The 20,424-nt window shown below is 45.8% G+C and overlaps 1 protein-coding gene across 1 annotated transcript in view; it reads left to right on the plus strand.

Moving 5' to 3' along the window:
• Positions 1-20,424, plus strand: part of LOC140409490 (uncharacterized) — a 47,073-nt gene that overhangs the window by 18,371 nt on the left and 8,278 nt on the right. Inside the window, exons 4-5 of the mRNA XM_072497902.1 lie at positions 8,273-8,361; positions 11,383-11,528. Of these exons, the coding sequence (XP_072354003.1) occupies positions 8,273-8,361; positions 11,383-11,528 (235 nt within the window). The remainder of the gene's footprint in view (positions 1-8,272; positions 8,362-11,382; positions 11,529-20,424) is intronic.

Consider the following 20,424-nt stretch of genomic DNA (forward strand, 5'->3'; position numbering starts at 1 on the left):
AAGCACAACAGCGCCTATACCTCCTCAGGAAACTAAGGAAATTCGGCATGTCCACATTAACCCTTACCAACTTTTACAAATGCACCATAGAAAGCATCCTATCGGGCTGCATCACAGCCTGGTATGGCCACTGCTTGGCCCAGGACCGCAAGAAACTTCAGAGAGTCGTGAACACCGCCCAGTCCATCACACGGACCTGCCTCCCATCCATTGACTCCATCTACACCTCCCGCTGCCTGGGGAAAGTGGGCAGCATAATCAAAGTTCCCCCACACCCGGCTTACTCACTCTTCCAACTTCTTCCATCGGGCAGGAGATACAGAAGTCTGAGAGCACGCACGAACAGACTCAAAAACAGCTTCTTCCCCACTGTCACCAGACTCCTAAATGACCCTCTTATGGACTGACCTCATTAACACTACACCCTGTATGCTTCATCTGATGCCAGTTTTTATGTAGCTACATTGTATATGTTGTGTTGCCCTATTATGTATTTTCTTGTTTAGCCACCTGGGTTGGCCACTTCCCGACTTAAAATGGAGATCTGCAAGGACTACAGGGAAATTCAGCCAACACAGGCAAAAACTAGCAGGTGCAAAGTCTCCTGTGTATTAGACTTTGCAGAAGCCCAGACAGCACTGAAACCAGCAGCCATCTGCATATTAATGAGCGATCCCCAGGAACAATTGAAACATTTAAGGTGAATAAGGCCAAGCCAGACTCCTCGGCGGCAGCAGGAGCCAAGACAAAGGAAGGCCAATGGACCCTCAGGGACCGCCCAGCGATCAGAGAATGGCTCCAGTATTGGAGAAATCGATCCAAGTGATCAGAACACAGTCCAATCACTTGGAACCAGATACGGGGTCCACCCCAACGCGCGAAGCCCTGGGGACTATAAAGTAGAGTCCCCAAGTTCAAATCGTCCTTCTTGGCAGGGTCACTCAGCAGCGCGAAACAACCCTTGACAGTGAACTGCCCAGCTGCCGCAACAACTAAGTAAGTCTCCAGTCAACGCACGCTACGAGATCGGCGCTCCGAGCTACCAGTCCATACCAGCTTTTGAATCCTGCAGACTCAGAATCGAACAAAAGGCCATTTGTTCCCCTGACCTGGTGGGCCAGTTCCGAAGCTAAGTTTCGGCCTTTTAGTGATAGAGATAGTCTAGTAAGTAGAGTTTTATGCATTAGTAGTGATTTACTGTGTGTAATTAATGTGTTTTGATTTGAATCTTACTAATTGGTGTGTTGAGTTATTGATCAGTACTTGAACTTGAACCTCGTGGTGGTATCATAAAGATACCTGGCGACTCTAGAGCAAAGGTTATAGAAACGGAGCAAATTAAGTAAAGACACCATGGGCAACAAATTAAGAGCCAACCAAAGTTAGCAACACTTTTCTTCCCTTTTCTTCCCATGTATTTAATGATCTGTTGAGCTGCTCGCAGAAAAATGCTTTTCACTGTACCTCGGTACACATGACAATAAACAAATCCAATCCAAGTAGCTGCCACTGTTGTTTCCTTGTAAAGCTCCATGAGATAATGTCAACAGCTCTTTGCCCGGATGTGCCTCGCGATGGAGTGGCTAAATATATTGTAAGTGTCATGTGAGAGTACCTTTAAGAAATGGGTGTTTATAAATGGGTGTGTATATAAGTATCTGTAGTGGGAGTACCTTTAAAAAATGGGTGTTTATTACTGCAATGATGTCAGAGAGTGGGTGGAGCTGGGCTGTCTGTCAGCTTTTTAGTTTCGTTTTAGGCTGTTTGCTGCAGTGTGTGTTTTAGTTTCGTTTTCAGAGCTGGATAGCCGCAGTTACAGCCAGAAGGTATATTAAAGTCTCTCTCTGTAATTTAAAGACTGTAAATCGATCCTGGTGATTGAAAACTAATAACAGTAGCACCTGATGTGCTTCTGATAAAAGGTGTTTTAAGTCTCATGGATGTTAAAAGGAAAGCTTAAAGGATTACTTGGTGTTGTATTCTTTGGGGGTTGTATTTGAATTAATGGTTGCTAAGATGTTCACTGTATGTTTCAAAAAGGTTAACTTGAGTTCATTGAATAAACATTGTTTTGCTTTAAAATATACTTTTCCATTTCTGCTGTACCACACCTGCAGAGTGGGCTGTGTGATCCCCATACCACAATCTGTTAAAAGTTGTGGGTCAGGTGAACTCCATGATACACTTTGGGGTTCTCTAAACCCTGGTCCATAACAAATTGGGGGCACGTCTGGGATAAAAGTCTATCTATTGGATTGGCTTAGTGAACCTAAAGACAGTGAGGGGTGAGCATATTGTGGGTGCTTTTCAGGTGTGGTATTTTAGTTTTAAGTAGGTAGTGTGTTGTGGACAATGGCTCTTTCAGAGGTTCTGAAGTTTTTGGGGGTGGAGACGGTCACACGCAGTACCTTACGGATGGAGACTAAAAGCAGACTGTTAGATTTGGCAAAAACATTGCAGTTAACATTACCTGACAAAATGCGAAAAGTTGAGGTCATTATGGTGGTGGCTAAACATTTAAAGTTACCCGAGATGCAGTTTGACTCATTGGAAATGGCAAAAATTCAGTTTCAAATTAAACAAATGGAACATGAGAAAGAATTAAAGCAGCTTGAATCCGACAGAGAGAGAGAGGAAATAGAAAGAGAAAGAGAGAGAGAGGAAAAAGAGAGAGAAGAAAGGAAAACAGAAAGAATAGCCCAAGCAGAACAAAAAGAAAGAGAAAGGGAGATACAGATCAGGGAAAAAGATAAAAAGAGAGAGTTTGAACTTCAGAAAATGGCCATGAAACATGACAGTCAGTTAAAATTGGCAGACATAAAGGAAACATACAGTTGGTTGATAGTGATGAGGATAGTGAGAAAAAGCGTCAAAGCCGAAGGCTTGGTGGGGACCTATTTAAATATGTCCAAGCATTGCCAAGGTTTGATGAGAAGTAGGTAGAAGCCTTTTTCATTTCATTTGAGAAGGTAGCTAAACAAATGAAATGGCCACAGGACATGTGGGTATTACTGATTCAAAGAAAGCTGGTAGGTAGGGCTAGTGAAGTGTTTGCATCACTACCAGAGGAGGTATCTCAGTCTTATGAGGAGGTGAAGAAATCCATCTTAGGTGCATATGAACTAGTGCCTGAAGCTTACAGACAAAGGTTTAGAAATTTAAGGAAAGAATTTGGTCAAACGTACATGGAGTTTGAAAAGATCAAACAGAGTAATTTTGATAGGTGGATAAGGGCTTTAAAAATAGACCAAACGTATGAAGCTCTCAGAGAAATTATACTTTTGGAGGAGTTTAAAAATTCAATTCCTGATGTAGTGAGAACTCATGTAGAAGAGCAGAGAGTTAAAACTGTGAGATTAGCAGCAGAAATGGCAGATGATTATGAATTAGTTCAAAAATCAAAGCTTGGTTTCCAACATCAGTTTCAGCCTGTGAGGGATAGAAACTGGGGACATGAGAAATACTCAAGTGGTAAAGGTAAAGGTGATCTGATGGGAGATAATAAGGAGAGTGTACCTCAGATTAAAAAAGAAATCCAGGAGTGTGGGAAAGAAATGAAAAGTTTCAAATATTTTCACTGTAATAAACTAGGCCATGTAAAGTCACAATGTTGGTGGTTGAAGAAAAGCACGGGGAAGGCTGATGTGGTAAAACAGGATAAGACAGTATGGTTTGTTAAAGTGGTAAAGGAAAGCCCAAGTGAAGCGAAGGAGGGGCAAAAGATTGTACAGCCTGATCAAGAGGTGATTGATAAGAAGGTGCCAGATCTCTTTAAAGAATTTACTTGTGTGGGTAAAGTTTACTCATGTGTATCAGGAGGAGCAGGTAAAGAAGTCACAATTTTAAGAAATACGGGAGCTAGTCAATGTTTAATGGTAAGAGATGAGGGGCGAGATTCTCCAACCCCCCGCCGGGTCGGAGAATCGCCGGGGGCTGGCGTGATTCCCGACCCCGCGTTTGACGAATTCTACGGCACCGGAAATTCGGCGGGGGCGGGAATTGCGCCGCGCCAGTCGGCGCCCCCCCCCCCCCCCCCCGATTCTCCGGCCCGGATGGGCCGAAGTCCCGCTGCTAGAATGCCTGTCCCGCCGGCGTAGATTAAACCACCTACCTTACCGGCGGGACAAGGCGGTGCGGGCGGGCTCCGGGGTCCTGGGGGGGGGGGGCGCGGGGCGATCTGGCCCTGGGGGTTGCCCCCACGGTGGCCTGGCCCGCGATAGGGGCCCACCAATGCGCGGGCGGGCCTGTGCCGTGGGAGCACTCTTTTCCTTAGAGACTCCCTCCACAGCGCATGCGCAGGGATGCTGTGAGCGGCCGCTAACGCTCCCGCACATGCGCCGCCCGGAGATGTCATTTCCGCGCCAGCTGGCGGGGCACCAAAGGCCTTTTCCGTCAGCTGGCGGAGCGGAAATTAGTCCGGCGCGGGCCTAGCCCCTTAAGGTTGGGGCTCGGCCCCCAAAGATGTGGAGGATTCCGCAACTTTGGGGCAGCACGATGCCCGACTGATTTGCGCCGTTTCGGAAGCCGGTCAGCGGACATCGCGCCGATACCAGAGAATTTCACCCGAGGAGTTATGTTGTTTGGGGAGAATGTTGCCAGAAAAGGTGGTAATATGTGGAATTCAGGGTGAGGGGATTAGTGTTCAATTATATAAGGTAAGGTTGGAAAGTCCAGTGAAGAGTGGTGAAGTGGTAGTAGAATAGAGAAACTATCTTGTCCAGGAATACAGTTTATCTTGGGTAATGATATAGCTGGATTGCATGTGGAGTGATGCCTACTGCGGTTGATAAGCCAGTGGAAAATCAGAAAACTGAAGTGTTGAAGGACGAATATCCTGGGATTTTTCCAGATTGTGTAGTAACAAGGTCGCAAAGTCACAGGTTAAGACAAGAGGAGAAATCAAAGAGTGAAGATGAAGTTGAAGTGCAATTATCAGAAACGATTTTTGATCAGATGGGTGAAAAAGAACAAGAACAGGTGGAGGATGAGGCGGATATTTTTAGTTCAGGAAAACTGGCGGAGTTACAACAAAAAGATGTAGAAATAAAACGGATGTATCAGAAAGCAGACACGGAAGAGGAATCTGAGTGTATACCAGAGTGTTATTACCGTAAAAGTAATGCCTTGATGAGAAAATGGAGACCTTTACAAACCAGCGCCCTTAATACCCATTCCAGCATTTGAGGAACCTTTTACAAGGGTCCTAATCGATTGTGTAAGACCGCTTCCTAAAACAAAAAGTGGGAATCAATATCTTTTGACGATAATGGATGTGTCTACTAGGTTTCCAGTATGTAATATTACAGCTAAAAAGATTGTGGAGGAGTTACTTAAATTCTTTACTAGATATGGACTACCCACAGAAATACAATCGGATCAAGGATCAAATTTTACGTCAAGGTTATTCAAAGAAGTTATGGATAGCTTAGGAATAAAACAATTTAAATCAACTGCGTACCATCCAGAATCGCAGGGAGCGTTAGAAAGGTGACATCAGACATTAAAGACAATGTTGAGGGCTTATTGTCACGATTATCCAGAGAATTGGGATAAAGGAATTCTATTCGTACTGTTTGCAATTAGGGATGCACCTAATGAATCAACCAAATTTTGTCCTTTTGAACGAATTTTTGGTCATGAGGTAAGAGGACCACTTAAATTGATTAAGGAAAAATTGGTGAATGAGAAATCGGAAATTACATTATTGGTTTATGTGTCAAATTTTAGGGAACGATTAAATAGAGCAGGTGAATTTGCGAGACAACATTTAAAAGTTGCACAAAATGTGATGAAATGAGTAGTGGAGAAGAAATCCAAAGTTTGTAGTTTTGCCAGTGGAGATAATGGTTTAGTATTGTTACCAGTGGTAGGTGAACCTTTAAAAGCAAGGTTTTGTGGACCTTATCAGATTGAAAGGAAATTAAGTGAGGTGAATTATGTGATAAAAACACCAGATAGGAAGACCCACCGAGTGTGTCATGTGAATATGCTTAAAAGATACTTTGTAAGGGAAGGAGAGAAAAAGGAGGTTTTAATGATTCTAACTCAAAGTGACGAACCAAATCCAGATGACTGTGAATTTGACATACCTCAAATTAAATTGTAAAACGAGGATGTTCTTAAAAATTGGGATAAATTGTTGAGTTACCTTCCAGAGGAAAAACGAACTGACCTGAAAGAGTTATTGATATCACGTGGGCAAGTTTGTGGAAATAAATGGGAAGTACTAAAATGGCTATACATGATGTAGATGTGGGAAATGCTGTTCCAATCAAACAACATCCATACAGACTTAACCCTTTAAAATTGTCACAGGTTAACAAAGAGATTGAGAGTATGCTTAAAAATGGCATAATTGAAGTGGGTTACAGCCAATGGAGCTCCCCCATAGTGATGGTACCTAAACCAGATGGTACCCAACGATTGCGTGTGGACTATAGAAAGGTTAATGCAGTTACAAGAACGGACTCTTGTCCTATCCCACGTTTGGAAGATTGCCTTGAAAAAGTGGGATAATCAGTATTTATTTCCAAACTGGATTTACTTAAAGGTTACTGGCAGGTACCTTTATCCGAAAGGGCGAAGGAGATTTCAGCTTTTGTGACTCCAGATGGTATATACCAATTCAAAGTTATGCCATTTGGCATGAAAAACGCCCAGCCACAATTCAACGGTTGACCTTCAAAGTTGTTTCAGGATTACTCAATTGTGCGGTATACATCGACGATCTGGTAATTTTCAGCCAGACATGGAAATAACATTTAAAACATCTGATGGAGTTATTCGATCGACTTCAGGAGGCGGGTTTGGTGATAAACCTGGCCAAAAGTGAATTTGGAAATGCCCAAGTCACTTTCCTTGGCCATACAATTGGACAGGGTCGAATGGTCTCACGGGATGTGAAAACAAAAGTTATTGGTGAGTTTCCGATATCCTCTACACGACGGGAAATAATGCGATTTCTTGGTATGAGTGGATTTTGCCGGCAATTTGTACCGAATTTCAGCAGTATGGTCGCTCCACTGACGGACTTGCTCAAGAAGCGTAACAAATTTCAGTGGACAGCGGAGTGTCAACAGGCATTTGACGGCCTGAAGGCTGTGATAACCACTGCTCCTGTGTTAGCCATCCCAAATTATACAAAACCATTCAAAGTGGTTGTTGATGCGAATGATGTGGGTGTAGGTGCAGTGCTTCTACAAGACGACGACGAAGGGCTAGAGTGCCTATTGGTTATGATTCAAAGAAATTGAATTCTCACCAGAAAAAGTATTCAACGATTGAGAAGGAGACATTGAGTTTGGTGCTAGCTTTGCAACATTTTCACAATTATGTGACCAGCAATCTGCCTGACACCATTATATATACTGATCATAATCCGTTGACGTTTTTGGAGCGATTCCAGAATAACAATGCACGGCTGTTTCGCTCAAGTTTATTGTTACAGCCATTTCATTTAAAAATAGTACATGTGGCAGGACAAAAAATGTGATAGCCAATGCTTTGTTACGAATGTGATGAACGAAAGCAATTTCAGTTGGAGGAAGAAGAAAAAAAAAGAAATAGACTATATTATTATACCTGTTTGCGTGTGTTGTTTTTATTTAAACAGAAAAGTGTATTTACTGTGTGCATTTGTTTATAAATGGGTGTGTATATAAGTATCTGTAGTGAGAGTACCTTTAAGAAATGGGTGATTATTACTGCAGTGATGTCAAAGAGTGGGTGGAGCTGGGCTGTCTGTCAGCTTTTTAGTTTCTTTTTAGGCTGTGTGCTGCAGGGTGGGTTTTAGTTTCATTTTCAGAGCTGGATAGCTGCAGTCACAGCCAGAAGGTGTATTAGAGCCTCTCTCTGTAATCTAAAGACTGTAAATCGATCCTGGTGATTTAAAACTAATAACAGTAGTGACTTTAACCTGACGTGCTTCTGTTAAAGGGTGTTTTAAGTCTTATGGATGTTAAAAGGAAAACTTAAAGGAATACTTAGTGTTGTATTCTTTGGGGGTTGTATTTGAATTAATGGTTGCTAAGATGTTCACTGTATGTTTTAAAAAGGTTGACTTGAGTTCATAGAATAAACATTGTTTTGCTTTAAAAAATACTTTTCCATTTCTGCTGTACCACACCTGTAGAGTGGGCCGTGTGCTCCACATACCACAATCTATTAAAAGTTGTGGGTCAGGTGAACTCCATGATACACTTTGGGGTTCTCTAAACCCGAGCCCATAACATAAGCAATCAAACTCAGTTCTTCCTTATTACTATGTTTACAGTATTACGCTGGTGGAGGAGAATCAATTGCTGCTCACATCCTCTGTGGATTGTAGTGTGAAGCTTTGGAATGTCAAAGGAGAGTTTGTAGGTAGGTAACTGAAGGTCACAAGAACTGGATCTGTTTTGCTGCACACACAAAGTCTTGCTTTCCTGTACGGACTTAACTGGAAGACGAGTTCTTGATTAATCCTAAAAGGGATGAATGGCTTGAGGTTGGCATCTTGGTAGTTTCTTAAAGGGTGTGAAATGTAATTTCAGACGATTTCTGCTTACAAATTATTTTACAGTGGGTTAGATTTATTGGCTTGTCTTTGCCATAGTTTTTGACTCATTTTTGCTTGGTACGAGGACAAGGGTGTTTGATTAGTACTCCATCCATTATCTTAAATATTCACTCTTTTCACCCAGTGTCCCATTGCTGCAACATGTATCATCTGCCAGATGTGCTATAGCAACTCCCTTAAGGCTTCTTTGATAGTATCTCCCAAACCCTTGACCTCTACCACCTAGAAGAACAAGAGCAGCTCCAATGGAAACACCAGCACCTCCAAGTTCCTTTTAAGTTACACACCATCCCGACTTTACAATATAGCATAATTCCTTCATTGTTGATTAGATAAAATCCTGGAACTGCCCACCTAACAGCACTGTAGGAGTACATTACAAAGGATATGAAAGGGTCTGCTGGCAACTTCTGAAAATGCATCAAAGTAGGAATAATGGGCATGCATCTCAGGAGCCATGTAAGATGTATCCAAGGATTCATAAAGTAATAAAGGTGGAAATTCTAGGAACTCCAGCATAAACCTTCCAGAAATCACTGAATACTGGAGGAAGACAGATGGCACTTTTTGTTTTAGAAAGGTAACAGAAGTGACCCAGTAAACTACAGAGTAGAGAGTTTTCATCTATTGTGGAAAAAGTATAGAAACCCCTACTATAGCTAAGATCATGGAGCACCTAGATAAAAATATTAAATTATATCCAATATGGGTTCATGAAGGTCTTGCTGGAATCTTGCTGATCTAATTTACTGATTTCATTTGAATGTGTAACAAAGGAGCTTGATGGGGGTAACACAATGTGGTGAAGTTGGATTTCAATAGGGTATTTAATACATTGCCTCTGGAAAGACTGAAAATAAAGAGTACAATCAATAATAGTTGCTGTAGAACCCACAGATTAATGATGCAAAGATTGTCACCAGGCTGGAAGAATGATTGCAGTGGGATCCCACCGGTGTCTATTATTGGACCTTTTTTGTTTAATACCTTTATAAATAACCTGGAGCTAGGAGTTAAAAGCACAATGATTAAAATTGCAGGTGATAAAGTTAGGAGAAGAAAAATAATGTCTAATTTATTTTCATTTTTGGGATCTGCCTCCGATTGAACTCTGATGAAACTCTATTTTTAGCTCAAGGTCCTGGTGAGATCAGAGATTCAAACATAACAAGGAACTTGAATTGCCTACTGTTCAAATCCGTATCCATGCTTTTGTTATCTCTGGCCTCAATTATTCCCTTGCTTTAATGGCTGGTCTCCCTTCTGGTATTCTCCGTTAATGAGCTCTTCCAAACCTCTGATACCCATATCCTAATGCACACCATGTGCCATTCAACCATTGCCCCTGTGTTTGCTGATCTGCACGGGCTTAGAGTCTGGCATTGCCTCAATTTTTAAAAAAAGTGTTAGTTTTCCAATCTCGCCAAGCCCTCTTCCCTCCCTATTTCTATACACATCTCCAGCTTTACAACCGTCTAAAATCTCTGCATTTCTCAAATTTGGCCTCCTGTACATGTGTGGTTTGAATTGTCCTTGCATTGCGTTCAGCTCCCACTCCTGAATTTCTCCATCTCTCTCTCTCTCTTCCTTTAAGAATGCCCTTAAAACCAAGCTTTTGGTCACTTCCTTTAATATCTCCAATAAAAACATTGCGCTCCCAAAAACAGAAGCAGAAAATACTCCCCGTAAATTCTGTTTTTCTCCATTGATACTGCCTGATCTGTTGAGTAATTCCAGCATATGCTGTTTTTCTTCATATTTCCAGCATCTGAATATTTTATTTTGTAATAGCTGGCTGACTTAGCAAATTTATTTTTGGTGATGGGTGCTTGAGGGAGTTTTGGCCAGACTGTTGGTACTTTGCTATTCAAAATAATGCAATGAAACCTTAAATATTCACCCAATAGCACCTCAATTTAATTTAAACCAAAGAAGGGGGCTGATTTAGTACAGGGCTAAATAGCTGGCTTTTAAAGCAGACCAAGGCAGGCCAGCAGCACGGTTCAATTCCCGTATCAGCCTCCCCGAACAGGCGCTGGAATGTGGTGACTAGGGGCTTTTCATAGTAACTTCATTTGAAGCTTACTTGTGACAATAAGCAATTTTCATTTCATTTTCATTTCAAGAGTATTGCAGTCATGTTCACCTACCATTTGGCAGTTTGAGGAACCCATAAAGACAAGGCAGAATCTGTGGATGGATACAAAAACCGAACAGTATCGGACCAGAGATTACTTACAAATAGCCTAAACAACAACATGTAAACCAATGTAAGCATTGTCTTGGCATCAGTTGTATTGCCGAACCCCAACTGACTTTGAGTGCTACCAAGTCAACTAAACTGATAGTTGGTTATCAATCAGGTTTTTAAGCCTACCTTACATTGGTGGTGCGTCACACATTCCCATGGAGAAAGATTACATAGTTTACATAGAACATACAGTGCACCGACCCACTTAAGCCCTCACTTCCATCCTATCTCCGTAACCCAGTAACCCCTCCTCACCTTTTTTGGTCACTAAGGGCAATTTATCTTGGTCAATCCACCTAACCCGCACGTCTTTGGACTGTGGGAGGAAACCGGAGCACCCGGAGGAAACACACGCAGACACGGGGAGAACGTGCAGACTCCGCACAGACAGTAACCAAAGCCGGGAATCGAACCTGGGACCCTGACGCTGTGAAGCCACAGTGCTAGCCACTTGTGCTACTGTGCTGCCCACAATTAATTTCCTGACCCTTCTTCTGTAGGACAGTGATGCCCATAAAGAGGCTGTAAATTGGATTATATTATCCTCAAATTTAAAAAAATGTTTTTCCTGTAGGTATTTTTGGCCAAAGTGAACTATGGAATATTCACAGTATAATATCAGAAAAAGATCAGGAACAGTCAGGAAAACCATTTCCAGCTTTAGTAATCAGCAAGGAGTCCAAGCAGAGTGTGCAAAGTGACACTGGAATGAATGAAGAGGTAAGTGTGAATATTTTGAACATAATTGAATTACAGTTATTAAACCTGGCCTGAAAACTCATGCCCATTATTCAAATTATGGCACCAGTCAGATAGGCGGGAGAACAAAGTAATTAGTTTCATGGAGGTGGAAAAAAGAGGGGACATTTTGTTCAGCTGGAACGAAGTACATGGAACCAACATGGGGAAATTCTTATAAGTATGGGGAGGCAGGTTTGAGGGGTTTCAGGGAGTTGAATCCCCTAAAAGTAATATCAGGCTGGGAAACCCAACATCATTCCAGCACTTCCAGGTTTCACCTGGGCAAGTTCAGGCGCAAGACCGGAACTGTGCAGCTGTTGGGTAAGTCATTTAAATGATAGGTAATGAACTCTTGTTTTAGAAGGCATTAGAAACCAGTGGGCAGCTTGTCTGCAACTTGTCAGGGTGCAAAAGAGGCAAGAACTTGTTGGTTACTGAAATTGACCTGTTGGAAAGACTTATGAATGGCTCATTCTTACAGGATTTCATTAGCCAAGCAGAAATCACTACCTTCAAGGTCAGTTTCCACTTTCTGCTGTTACTTTCAAGTGGCTGCAGTACATTCAGCATCTGCAAGTCAACTTCCTCGCTGTCACTCTGCATTGCAATTGGCTGCAGTCACATGTGTTGTGTTGGGTGTTCTGCTGCACAAATGATCCAACACGGCTGTAGATGGTACAACTCTGTTTTATTGTCTTAACAACGGTTACAACTAACTGCTGGCTTGGGTACGTGCTTCACCAGCTAACCTGTGGACCCAGCCCTATCACTATCTTAGTGAGGCACTCAGCACATGGACTATGTCTGAGTGGCACTCTGTGCTCTGAGATATCTCCTGGTAGAATGAACGGGAACTGTGGTGTTCCCTGTTTTATAGTGCGTGTGCTCTCACTGGTGATTGGCTGCGATGTTATGTGTGTGCTGGTTGGTCCAACTGCCTGTCCATCAGTGTGTGTGTGATTGCACCATGATATGCTGATGTGGATATCATGACAACATGCTGCACCACAGGACAGAGAGGATGAACATGGAGCTCCAGCTCGAAGGAAGCTTTATCCACAGCACAGTATGTATAGATAGATGTGCACTTACTCAATATGCCGGAGCAACAATGCCTCAATTGGCTCAGATTCTTAGTTGCTGCTGACATCTGCAGTCTCTTAGAAGAAGATCCCTAATCAGAGAAGGGGACCGTCCATTCCCAGTGGCCATCAAGGTTACCACAGACTTGAATTTCATCTAATCCAGGTCCTCTCAGGGATTGGCTGTAGATGTCTCCCGAATTCCAGTCTGCTGCTCACAAGTGTTGTCACCTCGGCTATCGATGCCCTCCATGTTTGTCAGTTCCATCAGCTTTGCCATTCAAACCCAGAGTTTATTTCACATCATTTCAGTGGCTGGATTTCCACAGGGAGTGATTGCCACAAGCATGCAATTAACCAAGGTTCAGCCCAGGCTGAATTGGATTGGATTGGATTGGATTGGATTTGTTTATTGTCACGTGTACCGAGGTACAGTGAAAAGTATTTTTCTGCGAGCAGCTCAACAGATCATTAAGTACATGAGAAGAAAAGGGAATAAAAGAAAATACATTGGAATTGGAAGGACTTGCTCTTCATTAATGGCCAGCCACGTTGTGACCACCACAAAGTAATCATGGAGGTTTGCATCAGATACCCAGGGAGCCATCATGACTCCTTTATTCTTTGTCAATCACTCATGTTGCAAGATGCTCTGTCCACTAAGTAGCCTCAGTGGCTGGCTTCTGGGGGGCAAGGACTACTCACTGAAGACCCAGCCAATGATTCCTGTCAAGATCCCAACCTTTGAGCCAGAGGAGAGATACAACAAAAGTTTTATCCTTACCACAGCAATAATAGAGCAAACCATTTGATTCGTTCAAGGTACAGTTCAGGTCCCTGGACAGGTTTGAGGATGCAACGGCCTCCAGATTTGTCATGATCGGTTATGTTCTTCACAACATAACACTGCTGAGGGGACTGCTACAGTAGGAGGAAAGTGGAGACTGGTGAGCGATCTCCTTCTCCCAGGAGCCTGATGTGTCAGTAACTTTAGTAACTTCATGCCTCTCTGCCACAGGGGCCATAATTGTCTCACTCAGGCACGCTTCGCTTGATTTTTCTAATAAACGTTTTGCCTATCAATCTGTGATTCTAATTTACCTGGGGTTGATCTGTTCTCTCCCTATTGAAATTGATCCTTGCCGACTTCCGGGTGCGGCTATGCAGAGCTAGGTCGCATATTCGGTAGCTCCTGCTTGGAACGGAATTTTGGGCTCGTTACAGGGCCCCCATGGCATTTGTTTGCCATTTCCCGGTGTGGGAAGAAGGCTGCAGCATTCCCCCGACCGTGTCCCCCAGGAAGGGTATGTCTCTTGGTTCCCAGACACGGCAGAAACAGTAAAAGATTTGGCTGCAACTGCAGGATAAACAGGGCCTCTTCCAGCATGCAGGCGGGGGAAGGGCAAGCTTAAAGCTGCAAGCTGACCTGAGGGCCTGTATCAAAGGTGAATTCTAGCAGCAGAGGGAACAACTGTGAAAAGATCTCATCAAGGCCACTGAAGGGACTTCCGGTTGCGGTGATGCCTAGCTAGCCGCACGCTTCGGCGGCTCCAGCTCCGACGGACCTTCGGGCTCTTTTAAGAGCCCCAACGGGGAATTTTTCGACGACGCAACCCGGTGTGGGGTGTGTGAGAAGGGAGTCCCCCCCAAACGAAGGAGGAAAAAACCGGCGGCGACGGCTGCAGCGCGAGGAATCGTCGACCAAAGGGTCAGAAAGAGAGAAGTACAAGATGGCGGCGGAGAAAGCGCAGGCGACATGGGGACCTGAGCAGGATGAAATCGTGAGATGGTGCGTGGAGCTGCTGAAGAGGGAGGTGCTGACCCCGATGCTACAGGCAATTGAGGGGCTCAAGGAGACATTAAAGACCCAGGAGACTGAGCTCCGCGTGGTGGAGCAGAAGGTGACAGATATTGAGGACGAGATCCTGGGCCTGGCGGTTAAGACTCAGATGCACGAGGCACTTCATAAAAAATGTACTGAAAGGATCTTGGTCCTAGAAAACGGAGCGCGAAGGAAGAACCTTCGGATACTAGGTCTCCCTGAGGGTGTGGAAGGAGTGGACTGTGGAGAGTACGCAAGTAAGATGCTGAGCTCACTGATGGGTGCTGAGGCCCCTGCAGGCCCCATGGAGGTGGAGTGGGCAAATCGGATTCCGGCGAGAAGACCAGAAGCGGGAGAACCACCGAGGGCGATAATCGTGCGATTTTACCGCCTTAAGGTCAGAGAAGAGGTCCTGAGATGGGCTAAAAAGGTGCGGAGTAGCAGATGGGAGAATGCTGTGGTACGGATATACCAGGATTGGAGTGCGAAGGTGGCGAGAAGGAGGGCGAGCTTCAACCGAGCCAAAGAGGTGTTGCATAAAAGGAAAGTGAAGTTTGGGATGCAGCAGCCGGCAAGACTATGGGTCACGTATCAGGAGAGACACTATTATTTTGAGACGGCAGAGGAAGCATGGTCCTTCATCAAAGAAGAGAAATTGGACCGGAACTGAGGGACTGATGCTGCAGGAAATGTTATTGTTATTGTTTTTGTTAATGTTAAGGTGGAAGTTAATTGAGAAGTAAACAGGGAAGGGGGGAGACATTGGGGAAATGTGGGCGCCGGTGAGGGGGGAAAGACGGGACATAGTCGGAGAATGGGGAAGGAGAGGGGGAGGGGAAAGGGAGCTGCGCCATAAGAGGCGGGTCAGGTAAAGGGATGTTCCCGCACCAGAAAGAATAAGGCGGGAAGACAGGCGCAAGGCGGATGGGAGTTCCCCCACACGGGGGGGGGGGGGGGGTCGAGGAGTGAGCAGGAGTAGCCGGGGTCAGTTGAAGTCAGCTGACTTACGGAAGTGATATGGGGGGAGCAATCATGCTAGATAGGGATCTAGCCGGGGGGGGGGGGGCTGGGTTGCGGCTGCGGAAATCCAAAAGGAAATGGCTAAAGAGTGGGTGGGCGGGGATGGTGTGCGACGCTGGGGGAGCGAGCGGGAGCGCGGAGCCGGGATATGGGACTGGCCTAGAGAAGGTAATGGCTAGTCGACACGGGAGGGGGCAGGTATCCCCCTAGTGAGGCTGATCATGTGGAACGTGAGAGGCCTGAACGGACCGATAAAAAGGGCACGAGTGCTCGCGCATTTGAAAGGACTAAGGGCAGACGTGGTTATGCTCCAAGAGACGCACCTAAAGGTGGCGGACCAAGTTAGGCTAAGGAAAGGATGGGTGGGACAGGTGTTCCACTCAGGACTGGATGCAAAGAACAGAGGGGTGGCCATTTTGGTGGGGAAACGGGTAGCATTTGAAGCAAAGAACATCGTAGCAGATAGCGGAGGTAGATATGTAATGGTGAGTGGTAGGCTGGAGGGAATGGAGGTCGTGTTGGTTAATGTGTATGCCCCAAATTGGGACGATGCAGGATTCATGAGACGGATGCTGGGGCGTATACCGGACCTGGAGGCAGGAAACTTGATTTTAGGAGGGGACTTTAATATGGTGCTGGACCCGGGGCTAGATAGATCCAGCTCAAGGACCGGAAGAAGGCCAGCAGCGGCCAAGGTACTTAAGGGGTTTATGGACCAAATGGGGGGAGTGGATCCATGGCGATTTCTTAGACCTAGGGCTAGGGAGTTTTCCTTCTTCTCCCATGTCCATAAAGTGTACTCCCGGATAGATTTTTTTGTGTTGGGAAGGTCGTTGATCTCTAGGGTGGAAGAAGCTGAGTACTCAGCCATAGCGGTTTTGGATCATGCCCCACATTGGGTGGACCTGGAAGTAGGAGAGGACAGGGAGCAGAGAACACTCTGGCGATTAGGTGTGGGACTGATGGTGGATGAGGGAGTGTGTGCAAGAGTGCAGGGGTGTATCGAGAGATACCTGGAGGTCAATGACAACGGCGAGGTCCCTGTGGGAGTGGTCTGGGAAGCATTAAAAGCGGTGGTCAGAGGAGAGCTGATCTCTATTGGGGCCCACAAAAGGAAAACAGAGGCCAAGGAAAGGGATAGATTACGGGGAGAGATTTTAAGGGTGGACAGGGAATTTGCAGAGACCCCGGAGGAGGAATTGTACAGGGAGAGGAGACGACTCCAGACGGAGTTTGACCTTCTGACCACCAGAAAGGAGGAGGTACTGTGGAGGAAGGCACAGGGGAGGAGATATGAATATGGGGAAAAGGCTAGTCGCCTGTTGGCGCATCAATTGCGAAAGAGGGCAGCAGCGAGGGAGATAGGAGGAATTAGAGACGAAAGGGGAGACACGGTGCGAAGGGCAGGAAAGATAAGTGAGGTGTTCAAGACCTTCTATGAGGAACTGTATAGGTCTCAACCCCCAGAGGGAGAGGAGGGGATGCGGCAGTTCCTGGACCAATTGAGGTTCCCGAAAGTGGAGGAGCAGGAGGTGGCAGGCCTGGGGGCGCTGATTGAGGTGGACGAGGTTATTAAGGGACTGGGAAGCATGCAAGCAGGGAAGGCCCCGGGGCCAGACGGGTGCCCGGTGGAATATTACAGAAAATATGTGGACTTGTTGGCCCCGTTGATGGCGAGGACGTTCAATGAGGCCAGGGAAGGGGGGACTCTCCCCCCGACGATGTCGGAGGCGACGATATCGCTAATTTTGAAGAGGGACAAAGATCCGTTGCAGTGCGGGTCCTATAGACCTATTTCACTATTGAACGTGGACGCCAAATTGCTGGCAAAGGTACTGGCATCGAGGATAGAGGACTGTGTCCCGGGGGTGGTGCACGAAGGCCAGACAGGGTTCGTAAAAGGGAGACAACTGAATGTTAACGTGCGACGACTATTAGGGGTGATAATGATGCCCCCAGTGGAGGGGGAGGCAGAGATAGTGGCGGCAATGGACGCAGAGAAGGCATTTGATAGGGTGGAGTGGAAGTATTTATGGGAAGTGTTAAGGAGGTTTGGGTTTGGGAACGGGTTTATTAGCTGGGTTAGACTTCTTTATGGGGCTCCAACGGCAAGCGTAGTTACAGGTCGACATAGATCGGAGTATTTCCGATTATATAGGGGAACAAGACAGGGTTGCCCGGTGTCTCCATTGTTGTTCGCGTTGGCAATTGAACCTCTGGCCATGGCGTTGAGAGACTCCAGGAAATGGAGAGGGGTGATTAGAGGGGGAGAAGAACACCGAGTCTCGTTATACGTAGATGACCTATTGTTATACGTGTCGGACCCAGCGGGGGGGATGATAGAGGTTATGCGAATTTTGAGGGGGTTCGGGGAATTCTCGGGGTATAGGCTAAACATGGGGAAGAGTGAATTATTTGTGATACATCCAGGGGACCAGAGTAGAGAGATAGAAGGCTTACCGCTAAGGAAAGTGGAAAGAAACTTCCGATACCTGGGGATTCAGATCGCTAGGAGCTGGGGAACCTTGCACAGACTTAATCTGACACGGCTGGTAGAACAAATGGAGGAGGACTTCAAGAGGTGGGACATGCAGCCTCTATCGCTGGCGGGCAGGGTGCAAGCAATTAAGATGATGGTCCTCCCGAGGTTCTTATTTGTATTTCAATGTCTCCCTATACTAATCACCAAGACCTTTTTTAATAAAATAGATAGGAGCATCACGAGCTTCGTGTGGGCAGGGAAAGTTCCGAGAGTAAGGAGGGGGTTCCTTCAGCGTAGTAGGGACAGAGGAGGACTGGCACTACCGAACTTGGGTGATTACTATTGGGCCGCCAATGTGGCAATGATACGTAGATGGATGATGGAGGGTGAGGGAGCGGCATGGAAAAGACTGGAGAGAAAGTCCTGTAAAGGGACGAGTTTAGAGGCGCTGGTGACGGCGCCGCTACCGTTCTCACCGAAAAAGTTTACCACGAACCCGGTGGTGGCGGCAACACTGAATACCTGGGGACAGTGGCGGCGACAGAGAGGGGTGCGGGGAGCCCTGGTGGGGTCCCCTATCAAGAACAACCATAGGTTCGCCCCAGGAAGAATGGATGGAAGATTTCAGAGCTGGTACCAGTTGGGAATTAGGAAGGTGGGAGATTTATTTATAGATGGGACTTTTGCGAGCTTGGGAGCATTGGAGGAAAAGTATAAGTTGCCCCGGGGAAATTTCTTGCGATATATGCAGGTGAGGGCGTTTACTAGACAACAGGTGAGGGAATTTCCGTTGCTCCCGACACAGGTGATACAGGACAGGGTGCTTTCAGGGGTGTGGGTCGGAGAGGGCAAGGTGTCAGAGATTTATAGAGAGATGAGGGAAGAGGGGGAGGAGTCGGTGGGCGAACTAAAAGGAAAGTGGGAAGAAGAATTAGGGGAGGAGATAGAGGAGGGTATGTGGGCTGATGCCCTAAGCAGGGTAAATTCCTCTTCCTCATGCGCCAGGCTTAGCCTGATTCAATTTAAGGTGCTACATAGAGCACACATAACGGGGGCAAGATTGAGCAGGTTCTTTGGAGTGGAGGACAAATGTGGGAGGTGTGGCGGGAGCCCGGCAAACCACGCACATATGTTTTGGGCGTGCCCGGCACTGGAGGGGTATTGGAAGGGAGTGACGGGAGTGATTTCGCAGGTGGTGAAGGCCCGGGTCAAACCAGGCTGGGGGTTAGCTCTATTTGGAGTTGCGGAAGAGCCAGGAGTGCAGGAGGCGAAGGAGGCCGATGTCATGGCCTTTGCGTCCCTAGTAGCCCGGCGCAGGATCCTACTCATGTGGAAGGAGGCGAAACCCCCCGGACTGGAGGCCTGGGTAAATGATATGGCGGGGTTCATTAAACTGGAGCAGATAAAGTTTGCCCTGAGAGGATTGGCTCAAGGGTTCACCAGGCGGTGGCAGCCATTTCTCGACTACCTAGGGGAACGTTAGAAGGAAGACAGATGACCAGCAGCAGCAACCCAGGGGGAGGGGGAGGGGGGGGGGTTTAGTTTAGTTTAGGTCAATAGACAATGGGATTTTGTTACCTGTGTATTGTTAAAATTTTCTGTTTTGTTATTGTTTCGTTTGCTTTGTAAGAGGGAAAAATTGTTGTTTGGAAAAAAATTTCAATAAAATATATTTAAAAAAAAAACAAATTGATCCTTGCCCAATTAATTTTCTTAATTCCCGATTGCTCCTTGTTCTTTTCCATAACTAACCTAAACGTTATATTATCATCACTGTCCCCCAAATGTTCTCTTACTGTCAACTGGTCTACCTGTCCCATCTGAGAAGCAAATCCAGTAATGCCTCCTTTCCTGTTGGACTGGAAGCATACCAATGTAGAAAATAGTCTGTGTGCCCCAACCATTGGACAATTCTCTTAAAACTCTTGTGCCCACCCTGCCCAATAACCCTAATTTAAATAGTCAGCCATCACATTCACACCCTTTTCTCCTCATAAAGACTGATCAAACCATTCACTTCCAGGATATGTGGGAGAATACAACAAAGTATTTTTTAAAAATAAATTTAGAATACCCAATTTCTTTTTCCCAATTAAAGGGCAATTTAGTGTGGCCAATCCACCTAGCCTGCACATCTTTGGATTGTGGGGTGAGACCCACGCAGGCATGGGGAGAAAGTGCAAATTCCACACGGACAGTGACCCGAGGCCGGGATCAAACCTGGGTCCTCAGCCTCTTGAGTCAGCAATGCTAACCACTGCGCCACCGTGCCGCCCGAGAATACAACAAAGGAAAGGACATGAGATTGAGAAGTTCACAACAAGTTATCCACTCATTAAAGTGCCTCACCTGCAGGGGCAGATTCTGGGGAGGAGGCAGCCAGTGCGGCTCTGTTTGAGTGAAATATAAAGATTGAAAAATGGGGGCACTTTGAGAAAAGTTCTCACTCCTCCTTCCCTCTCAGGGCCA

This window comes from Scyliorhinus torazame, chromosome 3, assembly GCF_047496885.1.
Source record: "Scyliorhinus torazame isolate Kashiwa2021f chromosome 3, sScyTor2.1, whole genome shotgun sequence".
NCBI classification, from domain to species: domain Eukaryota; kingdom Metazoa; phylum Chordata; class Chondrichthyes; order Carcharhiniformes; family Scyliorhinidae; genus Scyliorhinus; species Scyliorhinus torazame.